Source organism: Anarrhichthys ocellatus, unplaced genomic scaffold (genome assembly GCF_004355925.1).
Source record: "Anarrhichthys ocellatus isolate YVR2014 unplaced genomic scaffold, GSC_Weel_1.0 scaffold21, whole genome shotgun sequence".
Taxonomy (NCBI): Eukaryota; Metazoa; Chordata; class Actinopteri; order Perciformes; family Anarhichadidae; genus Anarrhichthys; species Anarrhichthys ocellatus.
This window is the reverse complement of record NW_022280051.1, coordinates 4205565-4226118: the sequence shown is the minus strand read 5'-3', so window position 1 is coordinate 4226118 and position 20554 is coordinate 4205565. Positions and strand designations below refer to the sequence as shown.

The following is a 20554-nucleotide window of genomic DNA, read 5'->3' as shown; positions in this document are numbered from 1 at the left end:
CTGCTGGTCAGGAACACGGTCAGCTTCCTGACCAGGCAGGAAACAATCGTTTGGTTTCACGTTTCCCAAGAAACGTTAATACATCTGTTCTGTAAGATTTCACATTCAAAGTCCGTTGAACTACTGACGGAGGTTAGTGGAACAGATTGATTAACATCCGAGGTGAAAAAGGGTTTAAATACGAGTCAAAACAACAATGTGAAGGAAGGCCACGGCGGTCAGCAGACGTCGCGAGGCTCTGGCAGAAGGGTTTCATCCCCTGCATCTCAGCATGAGAACGTAGAAACATATGATTGTTTACAGAAAACATCACAGACTTCATTTGCCACATTACTACCGCAGCGCTTCACCGTGTTTCAGTGTCTGGGATATGAATCTGCGAGACAAGGTCAGCGTAACTCATGTGCGACTTCATCACCGCACACAACACAAGTCCGCGCAACTTTATTTATCATGCTTGAGCTGCGCTGACAGCTCCCATAAGCCCGACTGCAGAGCTACTGAGAATACAGAAACAAATATCAACAATGAAACGAGTACTTTATCACTTGAACTCCAGCAGAATGCTTCATTTCTTTGTCATAACGCATCCAAATGTCTTGCACGGACATTTATGGCTCGATGTTGACTCTGATTTAAGTCGACAGCTCATTAAATGCAAAAATCCATAAAGGAATGCCATTAAAAGGTGGTATTTGCCGTTCCATCCAGCTTCCTAACAGCAGCGCTCAGAGCATCTCTCTGTACAAGGCTGATGAAGATCACTATTTTACACGAGGTGTTCAGTGAGAGACAGAGAGATGCTCTTCAAATAAGGTCATTGACAAGTACTGGCAAGTACTGTACATGTTTGTATGATCATTATGGGCGAGCAGTGTACCTACTGTGCAGCTCTGCTCTATTGTTGTAGCAGATTTGCTCTGCAGTTCTCTCACACACCTTTATAATTAAGATGCTAAGCTCACCTAGCTATCTCGGTCTTTGATGCCGGCTGAAGAAACAAGATGCCAGAATGCCAACATCAATCGAAGTGTGAGGATGAAAACAGGGCTAACCTGCGAACAACACTGTAAACAGCTGCAGGCAGTCATGACCACCTCTTGCCCTGCTTTTGACCGATACAGCTATATTGAGTATCAGTCAAAGGGTTTATTTTTCCCTATATCTCTCTCTCGGGTCCTTATATGAACTTCACTTGCACACAAATCCAGGCCGCTTAATGCACAGCAGCACCTTCTCTTTATGTTTTAAGTGATATCTGAATAAAGTGTGATTAGATCTGCTGCAGTGTCTCTGGTTTGCTGTGAAAATGTTTTTCAGTTTCTCACCAGCTATACCTAAACTATTTCTGCAGCTAGAAGTCCCGTCAAAGATAAATACTGGTGCGGTTCAGTCGGCTTATACAACAGCAATCCTTCAACTCTTGAATCAACAGAAGTGTGAGTGTGGTCAAATATTGTTTCAGGCAACGGGATGAAATGAACCTCCTGGTTTGGAAATGCCGTGTGATGGGTAGTGAACGGTTCCCTCCCGCTCACACAAGACGCTCTGGTCTGAAAGGTGCTAATTGAAAATGCAAATTAGACTTGTTGCAAAGTGTGTTTTCCATGTAAGAGAGAGAGGCAGAATAACGGCTCTGCTGTGGACCTGGAGCCGCATTAAATGCAGATGATCCCGAGGAATGTTCCATATGGTTCTGACTGCTGGATCACTGGAACAGGTTTTCTTGTCGGACTTAGGACATACCAGAGGGAGGTAAGGCCTGATAACAAGGACCACATGCCTGCAGAGGGCCTCTCTCACCATGCACACATGGGATACACGTGTCCTGTCACACGGAGGGGAGCTGTGTGTCCGTGCACACACACACACACACACACACACTCTCTCTAGAGGCAGATCTAAATGGAGCACAGGTCCCCAGAAAAAGATGGGAAAAGAAAATTAAACATTCAAACATAAAATATTTCACATCCAGGAGTTTCCATTAAGTCTTCAACATGCTCCGAGACCTGCGGGAGACCGTTAACAGCCATTCAGCTCTGAACAGAAGTGAGCTGAGCTTCTTTTATGAAAAGAAGAAAAAGCTTTCTGTCCAGATATCTTGATAACAGCTACGAGGCCCGACTGGACGCTGTATATCATAACGGGCCCGACATGGCAATTGCTTGTCTCCCGTTGATAAATGGGGGCCGAGAGGAGCGGCACATTTTTTTGGGGATGGTCCATCTTTACAGATGTCTTACTGACAGCTCTGCAGTAAATCCACCGACCACACTGGATTCCTCCGGCTCTTCATGAGCAGGCTGGCACAGCGGAATATGAATGCCAGTGTTATGCGAGTGACAGAGAGACATCTAATGGTTAGTTTCTGCATCACCACATCTGGTCTGCGTTAGGCCTCATGCTGTGAACTTTAGTAAGAATAGATTCAGCACGCATGAATGGTCAAGTTCTGTTTGAGATGATGGGAATCTCTTTATATGAAAGAACGGAGAGAAGCTGCAGGACATACTGAAAGGCTTGTTGTTTGTTTATGCGTAGTCTACCTCGTTTAAATAGTCAAATCCTCCTGCTTCTTATTTGCTACGTCTCAGCAGGTGCTCTCACAATCTTCCTGTTAGTGTGGTGTTTGTGTACATATTTCATACACACGTAAACAGCCTCAGACAAGTCCAGCTCCAAAAACAAAATAAGTCTGCTGATGCATAACAGCCGATCCTTCTGGAACGAAACTCTTACACCTACAAGAGTTGTCACTCAGTGGCGGAGCCATTCGGTTATTTATTTATTTTATTTCTTTCAAATAGCACTTTTCATGTAAATCAGATGGTGTCATTACGCAGCTTCTCATATCCTGCATGTGCTCCGTTTCATATTGTAAATCCCTCCGTGCATTTGACGTTTTAATGACAAACACCGCACGACTGAATGTGAACCACTATCCTCGACATCATAAAAGACTGAAATAACGAGCGTGTCATTTGTTCTCTGACTGATTGGTGTCCTCGCTCTATCGACGCCTCCTGGACTGATCTGGAGGAAGAGCAGACCGTCTCAATGTTGCTTGCTAAGATTAAAACACTCATACCTGATTCACACCATTAAGAAGCAGACACTTCGTACACAAAGCAGACCCAAACCCTGGCTTTCAGATGAAGTCTGATGGATGTGGCTTTTAACCTCGTGGACTTGAGCTGCACAGAGAAACACTGTGTGGTGTGTGATGTGAATCATACTGCTGTGTTTCACAATCTATACTTCAATTGATATTTCGCTTTATCAATTACTCATTTAGTTTGCCCAAGGTAACACCTTTGAGTCGCTTCTTTTGTCCATCCTACACTCCAAAACTGGAGAAAGCAACAAATCCTCAGATATTGCCGAAGCTGGAGCTTGTGAATATTTGGTATTTTTGCTCGTTAAAAGACAGAATTGTATCAACTTCATCCCAACGTTCATCTTGTTACAAGAAAAGAGTCACATGAACATTAGCTGCTTTGTATGTTCAACCAGCTTTAACCAAAGGCCCCAGACCTGTGAGAAACCGTCTCCCCGAGTAGCTTCAACAGGATTTTAGGGTGATTCTTATTGCTTTTAACCGATTTCACAGTGATGATGAAATGTCGAAACACCTTTGGGTTTTGTGTCACCGCAGCCTTTCAAACAAACTCAGCTCGTGAGCTCTCCGGGTGTCTGCCTGAGCAACAGTGCCTCTGTTTGGCAGCACCGATGTATCAATCTGTACAATGCAGTGTGGTGGAGAAGCAGAATATCACACGAGTCTATGGGAGACAACACAGAGTAGAGTAGAGAGGCACTGCTGCAGACATCAAGTCTCTTCTTGCATGCTGGAAGCCTTTCTTTATTTTGGCTATGAATGACCTCTGTATCAACTCTTATGTGGATATTAAACCTTCTCTGAAGTGGAGGAGATACAACCAATGGTTACCACCAGAGGTAGTAAGCTCTGTCCTCCTGTCATGCTGTTTCTTACCATCAAGTGGCCAATGGCGAGGTCAGCTGTCATGGCCTCGTTCTGGAAAGTGTTGGCCTGCACCAGCTCCTCCTCCTTCCTGTCCTTCTCCCCAGCGTCGTCATCGTCCAGCTCATCCAGGCTCTGTGAGGAGAGGAGGAAGAGATTGAAAGATCAGATCAGATCAGCCTCGGGGGCGGGGGGGGAGTACAGCCACAGAGACACAAGAAATCATGTTATGGGGAGAAAGCACATTAAGGCCAGCTTTTGACACATTTCAATCATCAAAACAAATGCCGTGGTTTGTCTGCAACCGTTTGTGAAATGAGACAAAGCCATGAATATTAAGTGTATACTGAAGTTAAGATTGTTTGTATGGTGAATGCATTGTAAACTGCTATTCCTGCCATTTTTCTGCAGAGAGTCAACAGTAACTCGGTCACTTCGGTGCATGTTAACACACTGACGGGCGAGGTCATTCCCACCATAACAGCGATGTTGACCTCTGGCTCAACATCAGCCGGGGTCTCCTCTTAATCCTCTTAAGACAGGATCACATTCACTTCCAGGAATCCCCGAGGGAGCTGCAGCTCAAACACTACCCAACACTAGATGGACCAGTCAGGCAGCAGGAAGACGGCTCAGAGGGGCCTTTCACCTCCTGGGGACAGTCAGAGGGGATTTTGGAGTGTTGGAATGTCCCTTGAAAACACAATAAGAGACATCTACAAACATACAGAGAGCAAACGTCCCTTTAGCAGACGAGCAGGGAGTTGGCTATCATTAGATTCTAGACAGATATTCTGCACATTGCCTGGCAAACCACTCCAACTCTCCCTCCTTGTAATCTCAGCTTTATCGTGAAATATGTGCACAGCTTCGGCACCTTATTTGCATTACTTTTGCAGTCAACTGTGCAGCGGAGTTACGGGGTTCATCTGTCGGGAGCGGTGGAGATTCAGTGCCTAAACAAGAGCTCAACATTGGGATGGATTGGTTTGGATCGTGACGAGAGACCGGAGCCAAACTCCCAGACGGTCACAATGCAAACCAGTCTTTCCTGTTTCAAGCTGCAGGGCAGAACAAAAGGTGCCCGCTCAAAAGGCCCTTTAGCAGCAAAAATAGCCTTACAAGGTTAACAAGGAATGCAGTCATTTGCGAGGCCTTTCCTGCCAAACGGTTTATCAGTTGTCCTGGGGGGGGGGGAGAAATACCAGCGCCTTTTCTTTTTGACTCACACACGAGCGCTTCCCTCCTTCTCCTGATGCACCTCAGTGCTAACCACCTCTCTCTCTCCATCGCTAACATGCATGCACACAGGGGTGGACACAATAACATGAACAAACCCTCCAATAAGCACAAATTGATGTCAGAGAGTTTTTGTATTTCCACAGCTTGTGCTGAAACATGAAACGTCTTCCTGCAGCAGTTTACAGTTGCCAACTTGACGGAGCACCATTTCGAGATTAAGACCTATGCGGGAAAAAGAGGGTAGAGGTTTTGGCGATTAAAAACTGAAAGGAAACAGCAGTTTGTCTGCGTCGACACGAAGGGAAGTGTGCAGTGACTAAGCACTCTGCTATGCACAAACTTGCCTGAAATGTGGAATTGGGAATCTCAAAGTTTATTTTGGATAGACATGCAGCCCGTTTTGCCCTCTAGTATTCCAAATTGATGTGCGTTTCTTCTATTCCCCCACAAAAAAGAGAGGGGGAATCGGGATCTGTGTGTAACCATATAAGGGATGTTTTTGCCTCTGAATTCATAAAAATGAGTCAGTGTAATTTTCTGGCCAATTTCTTACCTTGGACGGTGGAAACAAGCAGTGAAGGTGTGGAGGGATGAATGAGAGACGCTTTGACTCTCAATGTTTTGAGGAATGTCACATTTAATCACTGCAAAGAGTCCAACACTGAAAGGTACTCAGAATGAGGTCAAACTGTGGCAGAAGCTACAAAGCACAGTGTTCCTCGTTGCAGATTTGGCAATTTTAACAGATTATTCTCCTTTGTTGACATACTCTGACCAAGTGTGCGGAACATACATTGAATACTGGAACGTGAGAAATACACTTTATCTGGAGCCGGACAGCGTGCAGACCTCTTGTGTGTCCTGCACATTCTGAAAGAACACATTGTTATTTTAAAACAATTGTTATGGAACGTGTATCTCATATTTATGGGAAGATTTTGCAGCAGTGTGACGCAGAAAAAGATCGGAATAACACTTTCAGCTAAACTAAGAAATGTCTACAGTGACACATCTGGCCTGGTTTTCTCCAAAAAGGGTCATTGTAAAGTCGGCTACTGTCAATCTTCATTACACATTTGGTTAGCTGGCGCATGCTGCCATAATGCAACTGATTACACATGACGGACGCACGTTTTATACCACAGCACTTTGATTGATTAATATACAAAACTCTTATTACTCCTGGAAATAAAGTCAATATACAATCATCTATGAGTATCGGCCCTCTAACGAGCCATCATTTAGGTTCATACTGTAAAATGCAGTCGATACACATATCTTGATCAACATGGATTTCTGTGATGATGATGATGATGATGATGATGATGATGATGATGATGATGATGACGATGACGATGATGATGATACACGCCAAGTCAAAGAGATTAGAAAGATGAGCGTGAGCTCAAAAGAAGCAGCCCTGATCTCCCAGAATCCTCTCTGCTTCCTGTTTACTGCAGGACCAAGAGTGTTTACTTTAGTGCAGCAAGTGAAACACGTATCCTGGTCCTGTCCGTCACTCTGCACGGGAAGAATTAAAGAGGCTTCATCTGGAGCGGAGCACCACGTTCTGCTGGGATTTTCTGTTGTGGTTGGAAACTCTTTTCTTTGGAGAGGAAAATAATCAGCCATCTATTCCAAAGCCCCGGGCTGCAAATATCTGAACGCAGTTTGATTCTTTGTCTGCACAACAAAAGGCAATGTGCTTTAGATCTTCTCCTCTGGCTTCTTCCCAGAGAACTGATTTGAGATCCAGTGTGAACCTCCATCCTGCCTTGTCACCCTGCCAGTCCCCCATCCACTTAGTCCTGAGATTTATCTCTAAACAAGCAAAGGGCACCTCGGGCAGAGGTACACCCTCATACAGCAGGCTTAATGACTGTATTAATCACCTGCCACCCGTCACAGCACAGTGACTTCATTAAGATGATCTATTGGAGAAGACTGAGGCCGGCACACTGACGCCCACCGTCTTCTAATCAGGACCGCGAGTCAGCTCGGACATGAGCACAGCGCTGCGCTCAGGTATGGCAGAGATCAGAGTGAGGACATCGGCCCCGGAGCTGCTGATTAATGCGACGCTACAGACGGCCAAGGTCAGCGACAGGTCCAGGAGGCTTCCGCCAACTCTGAGCAGCAGCGAGACGTCATCCGACAGTGTGACTGAAAATATCACCTTTAATCCTGTGAGGAAAACTAATATGTTCCGACACGTGCTGTGACCTTTATCCAACTAAATTAAGTATTCTTCAATCAAGATGTGACTGGTTTGTCTGGACAAAAACTTAAGAAGTGGACCTTACTCGATGCCTGGTCCCCATTATACTCAAAGGCTCTGCTTCTCTCAAACTAATTGGGCTCAACTTTTAGTTCACCAGTAGGGTTCAAACTGTCAAGTTGAGGCCAAAATGGCAGCGTAATTACGTTACACAGACCGAAACAGAACCGAGGAAGAAGAGTTATGACAGGAAGAAAAATCTAAAAAGGTATTAAAGCAGATTAAAAACATGATTTCTCAAGCTGCACATTGTCAAGGTTTACCACCACTCCATTCAAGATTTATCGCCGCAGTCAGTCCGGTTTCATTCACTCTTTCCAAAATCTGATGACCGAAATTGCGAGATTGTGAGAGGGTCGTTTGGGGACGGAGTCGAGTCAAACAGCGTACGAGACATTCTCAAGAATCAAAGCTTGTATTGGCCACAAAGCCCCGGGTTGCTTTCTTTAAATCCCAGTGTTTAGAATATATAAAGCCTTCCACTTCTTCAGCTTTGAACTTGGAGGTTTGCTTGACACTCATTTCCTCCAAGTGAGACTTCAATATCTTAATCAGCAGTCAGCCAGACCTCAAAATGAGGGGGGCAGTACAAAAAAAGCTTTTGACAAACAAACAACAGGGCTCCGGCTGTGATTGTTGACCCAGAGATAGCAGCGTCAGCATTCCTCTGGATGTGTCGGACGGAGCCGAGGCCCTGAGGACAGGCCGGGCAGAGATCTCGGACTGTCTGAAAAAAGCTTTCATGCATTTGTGGGAAACGGCCCTTTGCACACTTTGAGTTTGCCAAACTTGTTCTCTGGGCTATAACCTCCAAAGTGAGTTTGGAACGGAGCAGCGGTTTCGACCGGGCTTGTAAGGAGTCTGGCTGCTTGAAGGGGGGGGGGGGGGGTCACTCGTTTAAATGGGACCTTACACTCAACACCGCAGACCTCACAGAAAAACCACACAGGCCCTGCTCTGTCCTCTGCTCAGAGATGTCTGGCTTGGCAAGAAGTTCTGAAACCAAAGCTGCCCGATACATCAGCAGGCCGACGTCCCAGAGCCGTCGGTGTTCGCAAGCAGCAAACTGCAGCAGTAAATGTTTTATCCGCAGCATTTGTACGACTTGTAATATCAGGGGTTTGTTGTCTCGGTGACTGTCAGTTATTCTTCCGATGCCGTCAAACAGAACAGCATGTAGGGCTAAGAGAGCTCTTCAGCAGGGATGGCAACACCGTGAAGTGTAAAAGAGGCCAACAGAAGTTCTTCAATAACCCTCTTTACTGCTTGAAAGTGGCTTACTGCAGCCCCATGCTGCGCCTCTGACACTCAACAGACCATAATAGTCGTGTGACTGTGGCCCCTCTGCATGCACACACCGACCGGCTTTCAGAAGACCGCTGGCACTGTGCGAGCGCCACAGAGCTGAACGTTAATCCAAAGAATCATCAATCTGAAAAACGGCAGCGCGTCAACCTCAGGCGCAAAAACAATGATTATCAATTCAGACCAGGATCCAGCTGTGGAGGAGCTCTCGAGGGCTTCACAATCAAAAGGCCGGTGAAATGTAAAGTCGCACGTAAGCGACACTTAATGAGTCCAACAGCAAAACCGAGAGGTTACATGAGAGGAAGTGTAAAAACTGCAAAACAGTGCGAACGGATGACATTCACTGATTATGTTTAATGCCGTGAAATTATTCAAGATCAAGGAAAATTGTGTAATTGCACGGTTTTGCCTTGGATTCCGGTTAAATATTCTAGAGGTTAAATTCATGCACAACAGAAAATGCCAAATCTGGTGTGCTTCTTTGAATGACTTAAACTGTCGTTATTGAGTCTAAAAAAAACAAAGTAATCGCGTGAAATTTGATGACTATGGTTGCTTTCTGCAGAGGAACTCAAATGTTCGGCCGTCCTGACGTTTCCCATACTGACACTCATCCTCTTAATACTTGACATTGAGTAATAACCGCTTTCTCCCTCAGTCAGGACGCAGGCTACAATAGTTTTAACATCTGTGTGTCCCGGCCACAGACCAGGATGGCTGTAACTCAAGCCAGATGGAGACGGCGGGGGCCAGGCTGGTGGTGGCTGCTGCTGGAGCGTTTATCCCAGCGGCCTCTCCAGAGTCCTGTGTCCCGGTAATGAATCCTGTTCCTGCAAAGCAGCAGTAATGACGGGGCTCCTGCCGTGTGCCGTACGGAGGCCGCAGAGGGAGGAGTGGTCCCGTGTTTTGTTTTGTCTAAACCCTAATGTGGTGTTCGCCCCGGCGCTGGCATGCACACGTCTTCCTTCCTTCCTGTCCTGATGTTTTTTTTTGTGCAAAACGCGGCGCAAAAGATAAAGTCACCAGTCCTAACAAGGCTGCTGCAAAACGGTACTCTTCCATCATTTTTATTGTAGATACACGTTTCTACCAGAACAAAACTGCTGACGTACCCTGTAAGCCTGTGGTCCAAATACTGGTAGGATGCAGAAAAACACAGCTGAAAATAATCCAAAGAGGAGAAAGGAGGATGAAAAGCCAGGAAGTAAAAGGGCACCCGGCATCCCGCTGCTTTCATATGTCACGCTTCGGCCTCCATCTTCTTCTGCTGCTCCTCCGCATTCTGGCTATTTAGGGTTTTATCTCAAACAATACTACAATGTCACATCCTGGTGACCTATGTGGTAAAAGCACCTGCACCCTCATCTCCTGGCATCTGTCCACTGCCAACTGTCCAATAAAAGGAACACAATGCCAAAAAGACAAGAAGAACTTCTTTGGTCAATAGAAATCTATGAATGCGTCTGTTTATTTTGAATAGTAGGAGTCTTCTCTGCGTGGGATCAAGGAAAAATAAAGAGGCACATAAAACTGCAATTATAATTGCTTTAAGGTGACCTGCGATCAGATGTTTGGATATCTTGGGTGAGCCTCGGTCATCATCTTAAAATTCTGTGTGTGTGCATTCGCGGGTATTTTATCAGCAGACTACAATGTGACCTCTGACCCGGAGCTGTGGTCGGCAGCCTCCAAATTCCCCACAATCGGCCCCCCCTTTGGAATGTCTGGTATCCCGTCACGTGCACAGCCGAATCCTCGCCCTGGCCCACGGCACGATGCCAAATGGGTTGTTTAGCATCTGGTGTCCCGGAGCATTCTTCTGTTTGACCACAGGTCCGCGTTGGCCCTGGTCTACCTTGCAACCTGGCATGGACTGAACTGGCAGAGGAGAAACGAGCCCAGCGCTTAGACAAGAGAGGTATTGTGTGAGCAGCCTCTCCTCACCACGAACACCTCACTAAGAGAGGAGATGTCTCGGGCCATTGTGGAGCTCTGACACTGGAGGAGCAGAACTCTGTTGGTTGGCTTTATCTAATGAGAACGAGAGCTAAGTGCCATTCAGTGCCTTAGCACTTTCTGCTCGGCCATCGTGTGTTTTGGCTGCTGGCTCTGGGTTTTCTTGGCCGAGGGCTCGCACTCCCAACAACTCCGGGACTATTCGGGTTTCATAGTCAAAAGAACCCACAGACATGCTGGGCAGGAGGGAAGCCGGGTCCACGGCATCCAGGAAGCTACGGAAGTGGCAGCGGGAATCGCAGTGCCAACGGCTTTCACACATTGTCGGATTGCTCGACGATAAAACTGCCCAACATACTCCAAAATAACCCACCTCTCTATATAGTATTACTATATAGCAGTATAGTATAACTAGTAGACGGACCGCGTTGTAGGTCTGGACCTATTTTGATGGAGCCTTTCTAGTTCTACCAGTGCAGCTTTTCTAGGCAATCAAATCTGTGCGTTCCGATAAGCATTGTGACTCGAGTCAGTGAGTGAGATAACACACACAATTATATTGGTATAAACACCTGGTCCCTGGTATATTTGCCCTTTTAACATCAAGGATTATAACGGAAATAAGTCCTGAACTTTTTTGTAGTTGTGTAGTTTGAAAATTAGTATTTTTGTCACGTCAATTAAACTGAACTAAAAATAACTTATCGGGCAGAACTCCTTGAACTATCATCACAAGTATTTCCTGCAGCTGCCGTAAGAACGCAGTGCTTCCGATGACCCCAGTTATCACATCATGCATCAGAATGACGCTAACGCTAGCGAGTCCAACTCAAGAGTGTAAAGCAACAAACAATCAAAGTGCTGCAGAGAGTTTATTCCTCTCCTGGTTGTACCGAAAGGAAATACGAAGCCCACAAGACGCCTGTGTGGGAATAACAGGGAATAATAGACTCTTCTGCACAGCACACACGGCTAGAACGGAGACGGCCTGGACCTGCTGAGTGACTGATTATGAAGACAGCTGTCGAGAGAACAGAAGTGGTAAGTCAGCCTTGCCCACAGTGTGTGTGTGTGTGTGTGTGTGTGTGTGTGTGTGTGTGTGTGTGTGTGTGTGCAGCTGGAGAGCAGTAGCAGCCTGAGGGCACCTGATGGCAGTGCTTAACCATCCAGCACCTGAACAACACACCTGGCACTGAAAGGATTGTGGTTTGTTCCACGTCTCCTGGTAAACACAGGTGCTGCCATCATGGAGACACACAGGAGAAAGATCAAAAAGTGTCCTGGAAAACATCGCTGTGGCTGAATGCAGCTCTGCACATTTTATAGTCGGATTTGTTTGTTTTTTTGCTTTTTCAATTCTATATATTGCTCTTTTGTTGTCCCATCCCACATTGTATAATCGTGTAAACTGCTTTTATCTTACGTTAACGTGACATCACTTAGACAATCAGTAAGATTGCCAGAAGGTCCGTTACATCACTTGAAAAATCGTCTCACCTCTGCAACCTTCTACACCAGGATCAAACTAGAATTAAGCTCCATGACTGAACTTATCAGGCCGTTTAATGGACAACAACATCATTCTTATGTCCATTAAACTGAACAGTGTGGCCCGCTCAAGAGGCCAGAGCGCTCGGGTATTGCAGCTCGCTCCGAGCCTTGATCCAGTCATTAGTGAAGAGTGGCTCAGAAAGCAAAGGCTTCCTCCGGAGATCATTTCCTTTTTGTCGTTTTAAAAAGGGTCTGGCCTGATTTCTAAGCCTAATTAAAGATACAGCGTCTTGTAGAAACATAACAAATACCTCTGGCAAGCAGCGTACCCTGCAGCTTTGGAGCAGGTCACAATTCAATTATTTTGGACGATACATCTCGCTAGGCCTGTCTCTTAAAAATCACATTCATCAATGGGATTAGGCTGCTTTATGGGAAATAAATTGTCTTCTTTGTCTTGTTGGCTCTTTTGTGTTTTTTTTCCACAAAGTTTCCATCTTTTTCAAGATGTTCCCTTGTTGTCAAAGAATGGAAATTTTCATAGCAGTAATAACTTTAACAGAAGAATGCCACGAGCACAAGGTGCTGTTTGTAGACACGCTGTAAAAACTAGTCTGTGAATTTACAATTTCCTTATAATGAACACCACCTGGAACACAACCCATAGTGAGGCCCCTTCCACTACAAAAGGGATGAATCCACCTGTTCTAATTCATTTTGTACCCTCTGTTACTTGTTCATACACCTTTTATTACTGGCTAATTAATCACAGGACATGGCATTTTTTGGGTGTATTTCTGGTGGGATTCGTGCCGTTAAAATTGCCTTACCCATGTGCCATGAACCCACAAAAAGTGCATCAAACCCATGCCAAAGCCAAAATGTGCCCGACAATAAATCACATAAAAATGTGGAATGAAAAGCGATGCCACATTTTAAGTGCCTCTTAATATCAGGTATCCATTTCTGCCTCATGTTGCATGACAACCCCGCGTGGCTGAGCCCACATGTGGAATTCACAGTTGAGCCCTGTTAAAGCCCAGAGAGGTAGCTCCTCCAAATAAACAGAGGGACCGAGTGCCATCTACCTACCGCACGGCAGGAGAGAGGCCTCTGGAGGCTACCGGAGCTATGATTGACACGGCTTAGGAAGAAAAACAATGAGTGGAAAACACAGAGAATACTTCTATTTAAAGCACATGTCTGCCAGCCTGCTCTCCATGTAATACCATTCCCCCTTTTTTCATTTCTATTCATGAAGACTCCCGTGGAGAGAAAAGGCCATTTCAGATGAAAGCGAGGGAAGCCGGATGATGGATACGGCGAGAAATCATTTACAATCAAAATATAAAAAGGTAGTTACACCTTCAGAGTTCCTTCATCGTGAGCCGTAAGAGTGTGGAAATAAGATGTAAAATAGGGGATGCAACTTTCAGCGTCCAGGTTTGATAGCTGCACACATGTGAGCCCGCGAGCAAGGTAACGACGTCCCCGCAACAACACGTTCTCAAACCATTTGGTACCATTTTAAACCAAAAGTATGCACTGATTACAGAGTCTTCCCTTTGTAAACCAAGACAATTACAGGGTGTTCACAGGGACTCGACTGATATACCCGGGTTGAAAAAGTGATAAGTCAACACGAGGCAGGTGGAGGGTGGATAAAGTCAGGAAAATCACACAATAGCTCGACAGTGAGATGAGAAGTCAATGATCTCTATAAAGAAACTGTTGCAACAACATCAATCAAAAGAGTAGGATGTAAATAGTGAAAGAACCAAAGATAAAGCCTTTAATGAAGGTGTTTCTTGTTTACATGACAATAACCAGATTATTTGAGTTCATCACTAAGTGGAGCAATAGAATGAGAGTTGACAGCTCAATAACCAGCACTCAGAGCCGCAGGACTTTAGCAGGATTTCTGTGAGTTGAGAGAAATTATTTGTCGTAGAAAAACTACAAAAAGTCACGAGAAACTAGAAAAGTGAACGCAGATCTCCAGCAGGTGTGTTTCACTCTCCCACCCAAACGAGGACGAGTTGAATCTCACTCAGTTGTCTTTATTAAAGTCAAAATGACGATAAAGAGAACAAAAACAAAAACTTCTCGTATCATGCCTAACCTTATGGACCTGGTATGGAATTAATTTGCAGATGCTCCGGTTCAATACGAGACCAAACTTTTCTTTGGATGTCAGCCTGCAACAGACTATGTAAGGCTGGTTTTTAGCCGAGCCGATTGGCCACCGGAAACGCCTTTTGTTCTTTTTGTTGATCAGTTGGGACCAGATGAGAGGAGTGAGGAGTCAGCAGTCAATGAGGTTATTAAACAGTCAATAAAATAAGTTTTCAAAAAGTGTAAATCATTGTAACCACAAGAGGTCCTTGAGCATAGTCATAAATGAGCACAACAAATATGAGGCTGCTGATGATAAGGACCAAAGAGAAGGGCAGAAGTTAGGGGATTTTTTTCTATGAAAATGAATAAGAGCCACAGTAGCGACGGTGCGTGCGAGTCTCTACTGCTGGAGGAACGGGTGATCAGCGAGCGGCGAGCCAGGTTCCAATATCAGAGGAATTTCAATGAACTGCGAGTAGATCCCCAGAGCCACGGCGGTGGGACACTCATCGAGTATCTGTGGGTTTGCTTTGGCAGGTTGCTCCGCGTTCTCTCCAGAGTCGGCTCTCCTCGCCAGCAGAGATGAGTAGCAGACACTTAGGAAAATAACATCTCCCCCCCCCCCCCCCCCCCCCCCCCTCATCCCTCATCCCTCATCCCTCCTGTGCAGCTGCCGAACGTGAAAATGACATCTGGTGGAACCGTTAAAACTTGTGTGGCCGCTGACCACTCGGGCCAGACCGGACCGGCTATCCCATTGCAGATGTTCGTGCGAGTAAAACCAAATAGATTAGTTAGACCGAAACACAGACGGCACTGGTGTTGACTTTGCGCATGATGAGAGATTAATAAGACGAGACGGGTCGCCGGTCCCTGAGCTGAACCAGTGTTCAATAAGCGAAGAGATATTATCTACAGGCCTCACAACAAACACACTTAGACAGCAGTGTCATTTCTCTGGCTGGTACAGCAGGCACGTATCAAAACACGAGACGATGGAGATGAGAGTTCCTCTTCTCGTGCACTAGTGGGCTCGCTCTGCATGTGCTCGCCTCAGGCTGAGGACAAACAAAAGATGCTTTGTTGGCTCATCCTCTGTGTGTTATGCTTAGTTAAGGACGATTAAAGGGCCGATAAAGTGGCCCTGCGGCGGCTCGTGTGGTGCGAGCTCCATAAAAATCTGTCTCAATTCCAAACTACAAAGTATATACATTATACTCATCTTCATGGTATACTGTTTTTTGGAGATTACATGATTATGTTCCAAAATGCTTTCATAACTTTGCCTCTCCCCCTCTGTGGCTCTCTCATGTATATGCCGTGTGTGTGTCCTTACAGAGGGGCTTTCTGTGGTCCTGGTCCTGCCTACTTTAGTGAGCTAATATTGTCACTGTGTCTCTCAATACTGTAACTTCATTATATTTATTTCTGTCTACTCTGCATAACAGCTATTGCATGTGTGTCAGTGTTCCTTCTCTAATTCCGTTAAAGGGTTAAATGTTTGATCCGATGGATGGTCTAAAGAAAGTCGGTATCGTGTGTTGGAACCGATAAAGCTCTGCAAAGCAAATTTAGGATTTATAATTTGGGGCTATATTAATAAACTTGACTTGACACAGTTCAAAATTAAACATATTTTAATTAGAGTCAGTATCAAATACGTAATCTTTCACTTTGTTGAATCTTTGAGTTTTAGTTCCTAAACATATTTATTACTTTCTTACTCAAAACTGTTATGAATTTGGATTCAATAATCAAGTTGTGTTTGTGTGACGGGTCGGCTGTGGCGTCAGACCTTCTTTCACACCGATTCATATATTGATAGCCGTAGATTTCTGTTTTCATTTTATTATTCATTTCATGCAATAACGTTGGAAAGCCGATGCCAATTAAACATAAAAGTTGGCTTTCTGCTCTCTCAGATGTTCCCGGAACACGTCTCACCACAGCCCGCAATTTATTTTAAATCTTGTCCAGCAGCTTCTCCTATTTCATGAAAATAGTGACTTTAGTATGCGCACTGACATCTTTGAGTGAATTCAATTGAATCAACTGAAAAGCTACTCAGAATTCCTAAGAAGTCAGGAACTGTGAAACAGCAAACACTTCCTGTAAAAAGCAAACATTCCTGGAAGCTCTTCAACAATGATTGAGGGGGTCTGATGAAGGCAGAAGAAGCTGGATGGGGATGTGTGTGTGTGTGTGGCTGCAGTCTGTGATTATGGTATGTAATTTCCACTCGAGGGAACAATGTTTTTGCCTCTTACTGCTGCATGCTTGCGGCCCTTTCTCTCTCTCTTTCCTCACGGATTACATCCTTCCCGGCATTAATGGGGTCAAAAAGGGCCGTTATCTTTTTGGGGCAGGGGTCTGGTCTTTCCATGCAGGCGGACTCCGCACCAGCCCTCCTTCCTCGTCCCTCAAGGGCCGAGAACACGCTGAGAAAACTTCAAGCTACCATCTGCTGTCCTCAAGACAAACTCTCTGGAGCAATCAACACTGCAGTTCCTACCACGAAAACAGCGGCGGAATGCATTTTCCCCTACGGACAAAATCCAATTTGGACTGTAGAAGCCGTAACAACCCTTGAGTTATGGTTTCAGTCGACTACATATCCCAAAATGCTTGGTGCAAAAAACCTCGAGCAAATGATGCAGTAAATGTGGAGAGAATAACTTGCCACAGTTACACAAATTACAGTCATTTCAAATGAATTCCTCTCTAATGAAGAGCGCAAGCTCCACAGAAAGCGATCTGATAGTGTGTGTTGACATGCAGCAAAGCACGTAACCAAAGTAAACAATGACAGGACTTACATTGACGTCACTCGCTGCTCTGCAAGTACACACACACACACATATATGCAGAAAAGGTTGATGTGCTTTTAGTTATTGTAATTGCAGGCTTCATAAAGGCTCACAGATCTTTTACACGTTAAACATTTAGCCGGCGATTACATTTTGTCACAGAAATGGTTGTCATTAATAAATGGTTTCATTTAACTACAATGTACTTTGAGATGATAATAGAGTGACGGTAGAAGCTTCTATTAGAACAGTGATGCAAAGCCCATTGCTGGTGTGACGTAAAACTAGGGCTGGGCTTTAAAACAATCCGAAAAATGTTCACGATAGTCTCTCCCACGATGACGATACATTGATGAGATTTGTTTTGGCTTAAGTTTTTTGAAATCCGTTTTCCTCTACCTATTTCGTCCAGCCCTACATGCATCATGTTTCTCTTTTGACCTTATATTTAATCTCCGTTTACTGCAGGAACGACTGCAGGTCAACCAGCAGACACGGACACAGCTTTCACAACTCTTTGTCTGCTGGAGCCGTCTTTGGAGCCTTTCTTTCATCGCGTTATTTGGTGTTAAATATACTAGAAAAAGGTTCGCTGGGTTAAACAGGGTTTTGTTTCACCGACGTGCTATCGTGTCTCGTACTTTGCTTCCCGACATTTCAGCCGGTTGCATTTCACATTACATAATTACACTGGCTCCGTGTGTTTATAGATGCTGTAAAGCCAACAGAGTAAATTGGTCCTGTAACAAGCCATAAAGGCTCTGCAGGGAAGTGGAAAGACAAACAGTTGTACTAACTTATGAGTGTTACAACTCCTGTTAACCCTCCTCTCGCTGCTGCAAACTGGCTGTCTATTCTCTGGGAAACATTAATGTCAAGTTAAATCCTAAATAACAAGAAACATTGACGGTTTTCGGTTGTAAGACCCTCGTGGTGAAGTCTGCTTACCTTTCTATATCCTGCCTGTTTTGATATTTAGTGCTTACTTATTGTATTTTAAAGCACTTCTATTTGATAAAAAGTGCTTTATAAACAAATCTTTAGTTACTTATTTACTTCCGTTGCCATCCCAACACAATGGTTGTCTACAGACTTGTGTTTGTGCTGCTCAAAGCTTTTGAATATTGAAATTTAAAAACCCAGACAACAATGTCCCAGTTACTCTAACTTGTGACACTGCAATCCTGGTTGGACATCTACCTCTCAATACGTTTAGGTGGCAATTCTTTTTAATTAGATACCATGATTGTCATCTTGTTGTTTGCTGTGCTCAAGCACCACCAACCACTTAACTCACATTAACCCCAAATTAAAACAAGTACTTTAAATTGGAGCTTGAAATGAAGACGCTGATTAAATCCAGTGGAAGGCAATTTAAGAGCGATAGTGAATGCAGTTAGTTATTCATGACGTATGTAGCGTGGGCCTTAAGTAGGCTATACCGCCAATCAGTTCATTATTACTTTATAAAATGGTGAAGATACAGATGGTTTTATGCAGTTTCACTTCAGAGAGTCTGGAGTAATCTTTTACAAAGTGTACTGCTTAAGTACTTAGGAGTTACAGAACTTGTAATCTCCTCAGTGCATCCATCACGACTAAGTCGCAGGTGACGCCTCAGTTACCTGACTCGGCTGTAATCTAATACATCGTGGTAACAATCTGTCATGGAGGAGAGGTGAGCGGACCCGGTGCGACACACGGCGGCTTTGATCGCCGTGTGAGCGGCTCAGCGGCTGTCAGTTTGCTTTGACGCGTGGAACAATCCGGGGTGTGTTGACTGGTCTCCTCATCCAGTCAACACACACACACCGGCGTATTTCAAAGTCACATACAAACCATTAAAGGGGCAGGGGGAGAAGGAGAGAGAGGAGCTGGTACTTTCGTGACAGCAATAATTAGTTGTTTGACCAATAGGAGTCGCTGTTACGGAAGCATTTCAATCAATTATGACTCTTGGCTAAAGAGAGTTTCCATTCTGCACATGAGCAATCCTCAAAGCTTTAGTTGTGGTGTTAGATACCAATGTCAAGTACATAAATAAATAAACTATAATAAATATGTATATATATGTTTCCTGCAGTGTTTTTAACCTGCATCAGCTGAAATAAAGAGCCCGTCCTCTGCCTACATCAGACGAAATATTAACGCTTCTTTGAAATATAATATTAAGCCAACTAAGCTTCAGGGAAAAGGAGCAGCAGTGCTCCGTCACACAGCGAGGGACGGTTGTTTAAACTGTCATTTGACTACACTGATAATGAGATGATTGATTGATTGATCTCGTCGTACTTTTGCTTCAGAGAAACTAACGGGAGCAGCACTTCACACTGCCGGGCGAAGAGAAAACCTTCTGAGTTGTTACAAGTTGGGAAAAGTAGAGAGACACGGACCAGTCAGTCACAATATAGACCTGACGAATGAGGAAATAACTCACCGTTTCTGAATTGGAAACATTGTCCAATTATATTAGAAAAGCAAAGGTCAATTTGATAGCAATGTCAATTGTCAGCAACAAATTCATAAACGTCACTGCATCTCAAAGCTCTACTTTCTGCTGTCAATTATTCATTTCCACATGGAGAATAATGCGAGGAACGCTCTGGAGGGAGTTCAAATAAGCCTAATGAAAAATGCAATGCGCTTCAGGCCAAACGATCAAACCAGATTATTTTTTTATCTGGTAGGAATGCAACCGGTTACAGACCGGTCATCAAATCAGAAGAGCTGCAGGAAAGTAGAGCGCAGCGTGTTGTAGGAAACAATACGTCTCATGCTACAGCTCAGAAGAAATCTCTCTGCTATGCAAAGCACGCAGCTCCTGTGCAGACAGTTTCTGGCCATTTTAACTGTGGAAAGTTTAACGCCTCATTAAATAGGTTTCAGTGAACATGAAGGTCTTGCAGGACACACTGCTCCTGTTTGCATACCTCGGGAAAACGGCATGTGATAAACGCTGACCAGCGCTGATATCTGAGGATGTTTTACACCCTTTGGGACAGGTGAGGAGCTGTGGAGGCTGTGAGAGAGTAGAGAGACGACTCCGACTACCAGCTATTGTGCTCTGTGGTGCAGTTCGGCCTGGATTACCGATTGTGTCACAACATTCCCGTCATTCCCGCGAGAGAAGAAGGCAGGATTGGGATGTTGGGGGGGGGGGGGGTTCATCTCTTCCTGGAAGACCAAGACAGTAAAGGTGTCCCGCTCCTTCAGCTGCTTTGTACCTTTACGTCGCTGTGTCTTGTATGGAAAGAGAGAAATGGTTGCCAAGTGCAGACAAAGGGCAATGTGGCTGGCAAGGGCAGGGCAGCACAGTTGCATGATTAGTGCATTCCTCAGCACTCCACCCGACGCAACACACACACACAC

The 20554-nt window shown here is 44.9% G+C and overlaps 1 protein-coding gene across 1 annotated transcript in view; it reads right to left on the bottom strand.

Moving 5' to 3' along the window:
- pawr (PRKC, apoptosis, WT1, regulator) overlaps window positions 1-20554 on the bottom strand; it is a 45828-nt gene that overhangs the window by 10960 nt on the left and 14314 nt on the right. The window contains exon 3 of the mRNA XM_031859191.1: window positions 3998-4120. Within this exon, the coding sequence (XP_031715051.1) occupies window positions 3998-4120 (123 nt within the window). The remainder of the gene's footprint in view (window positions 1-3997; window positions 4121-20554) is intronic.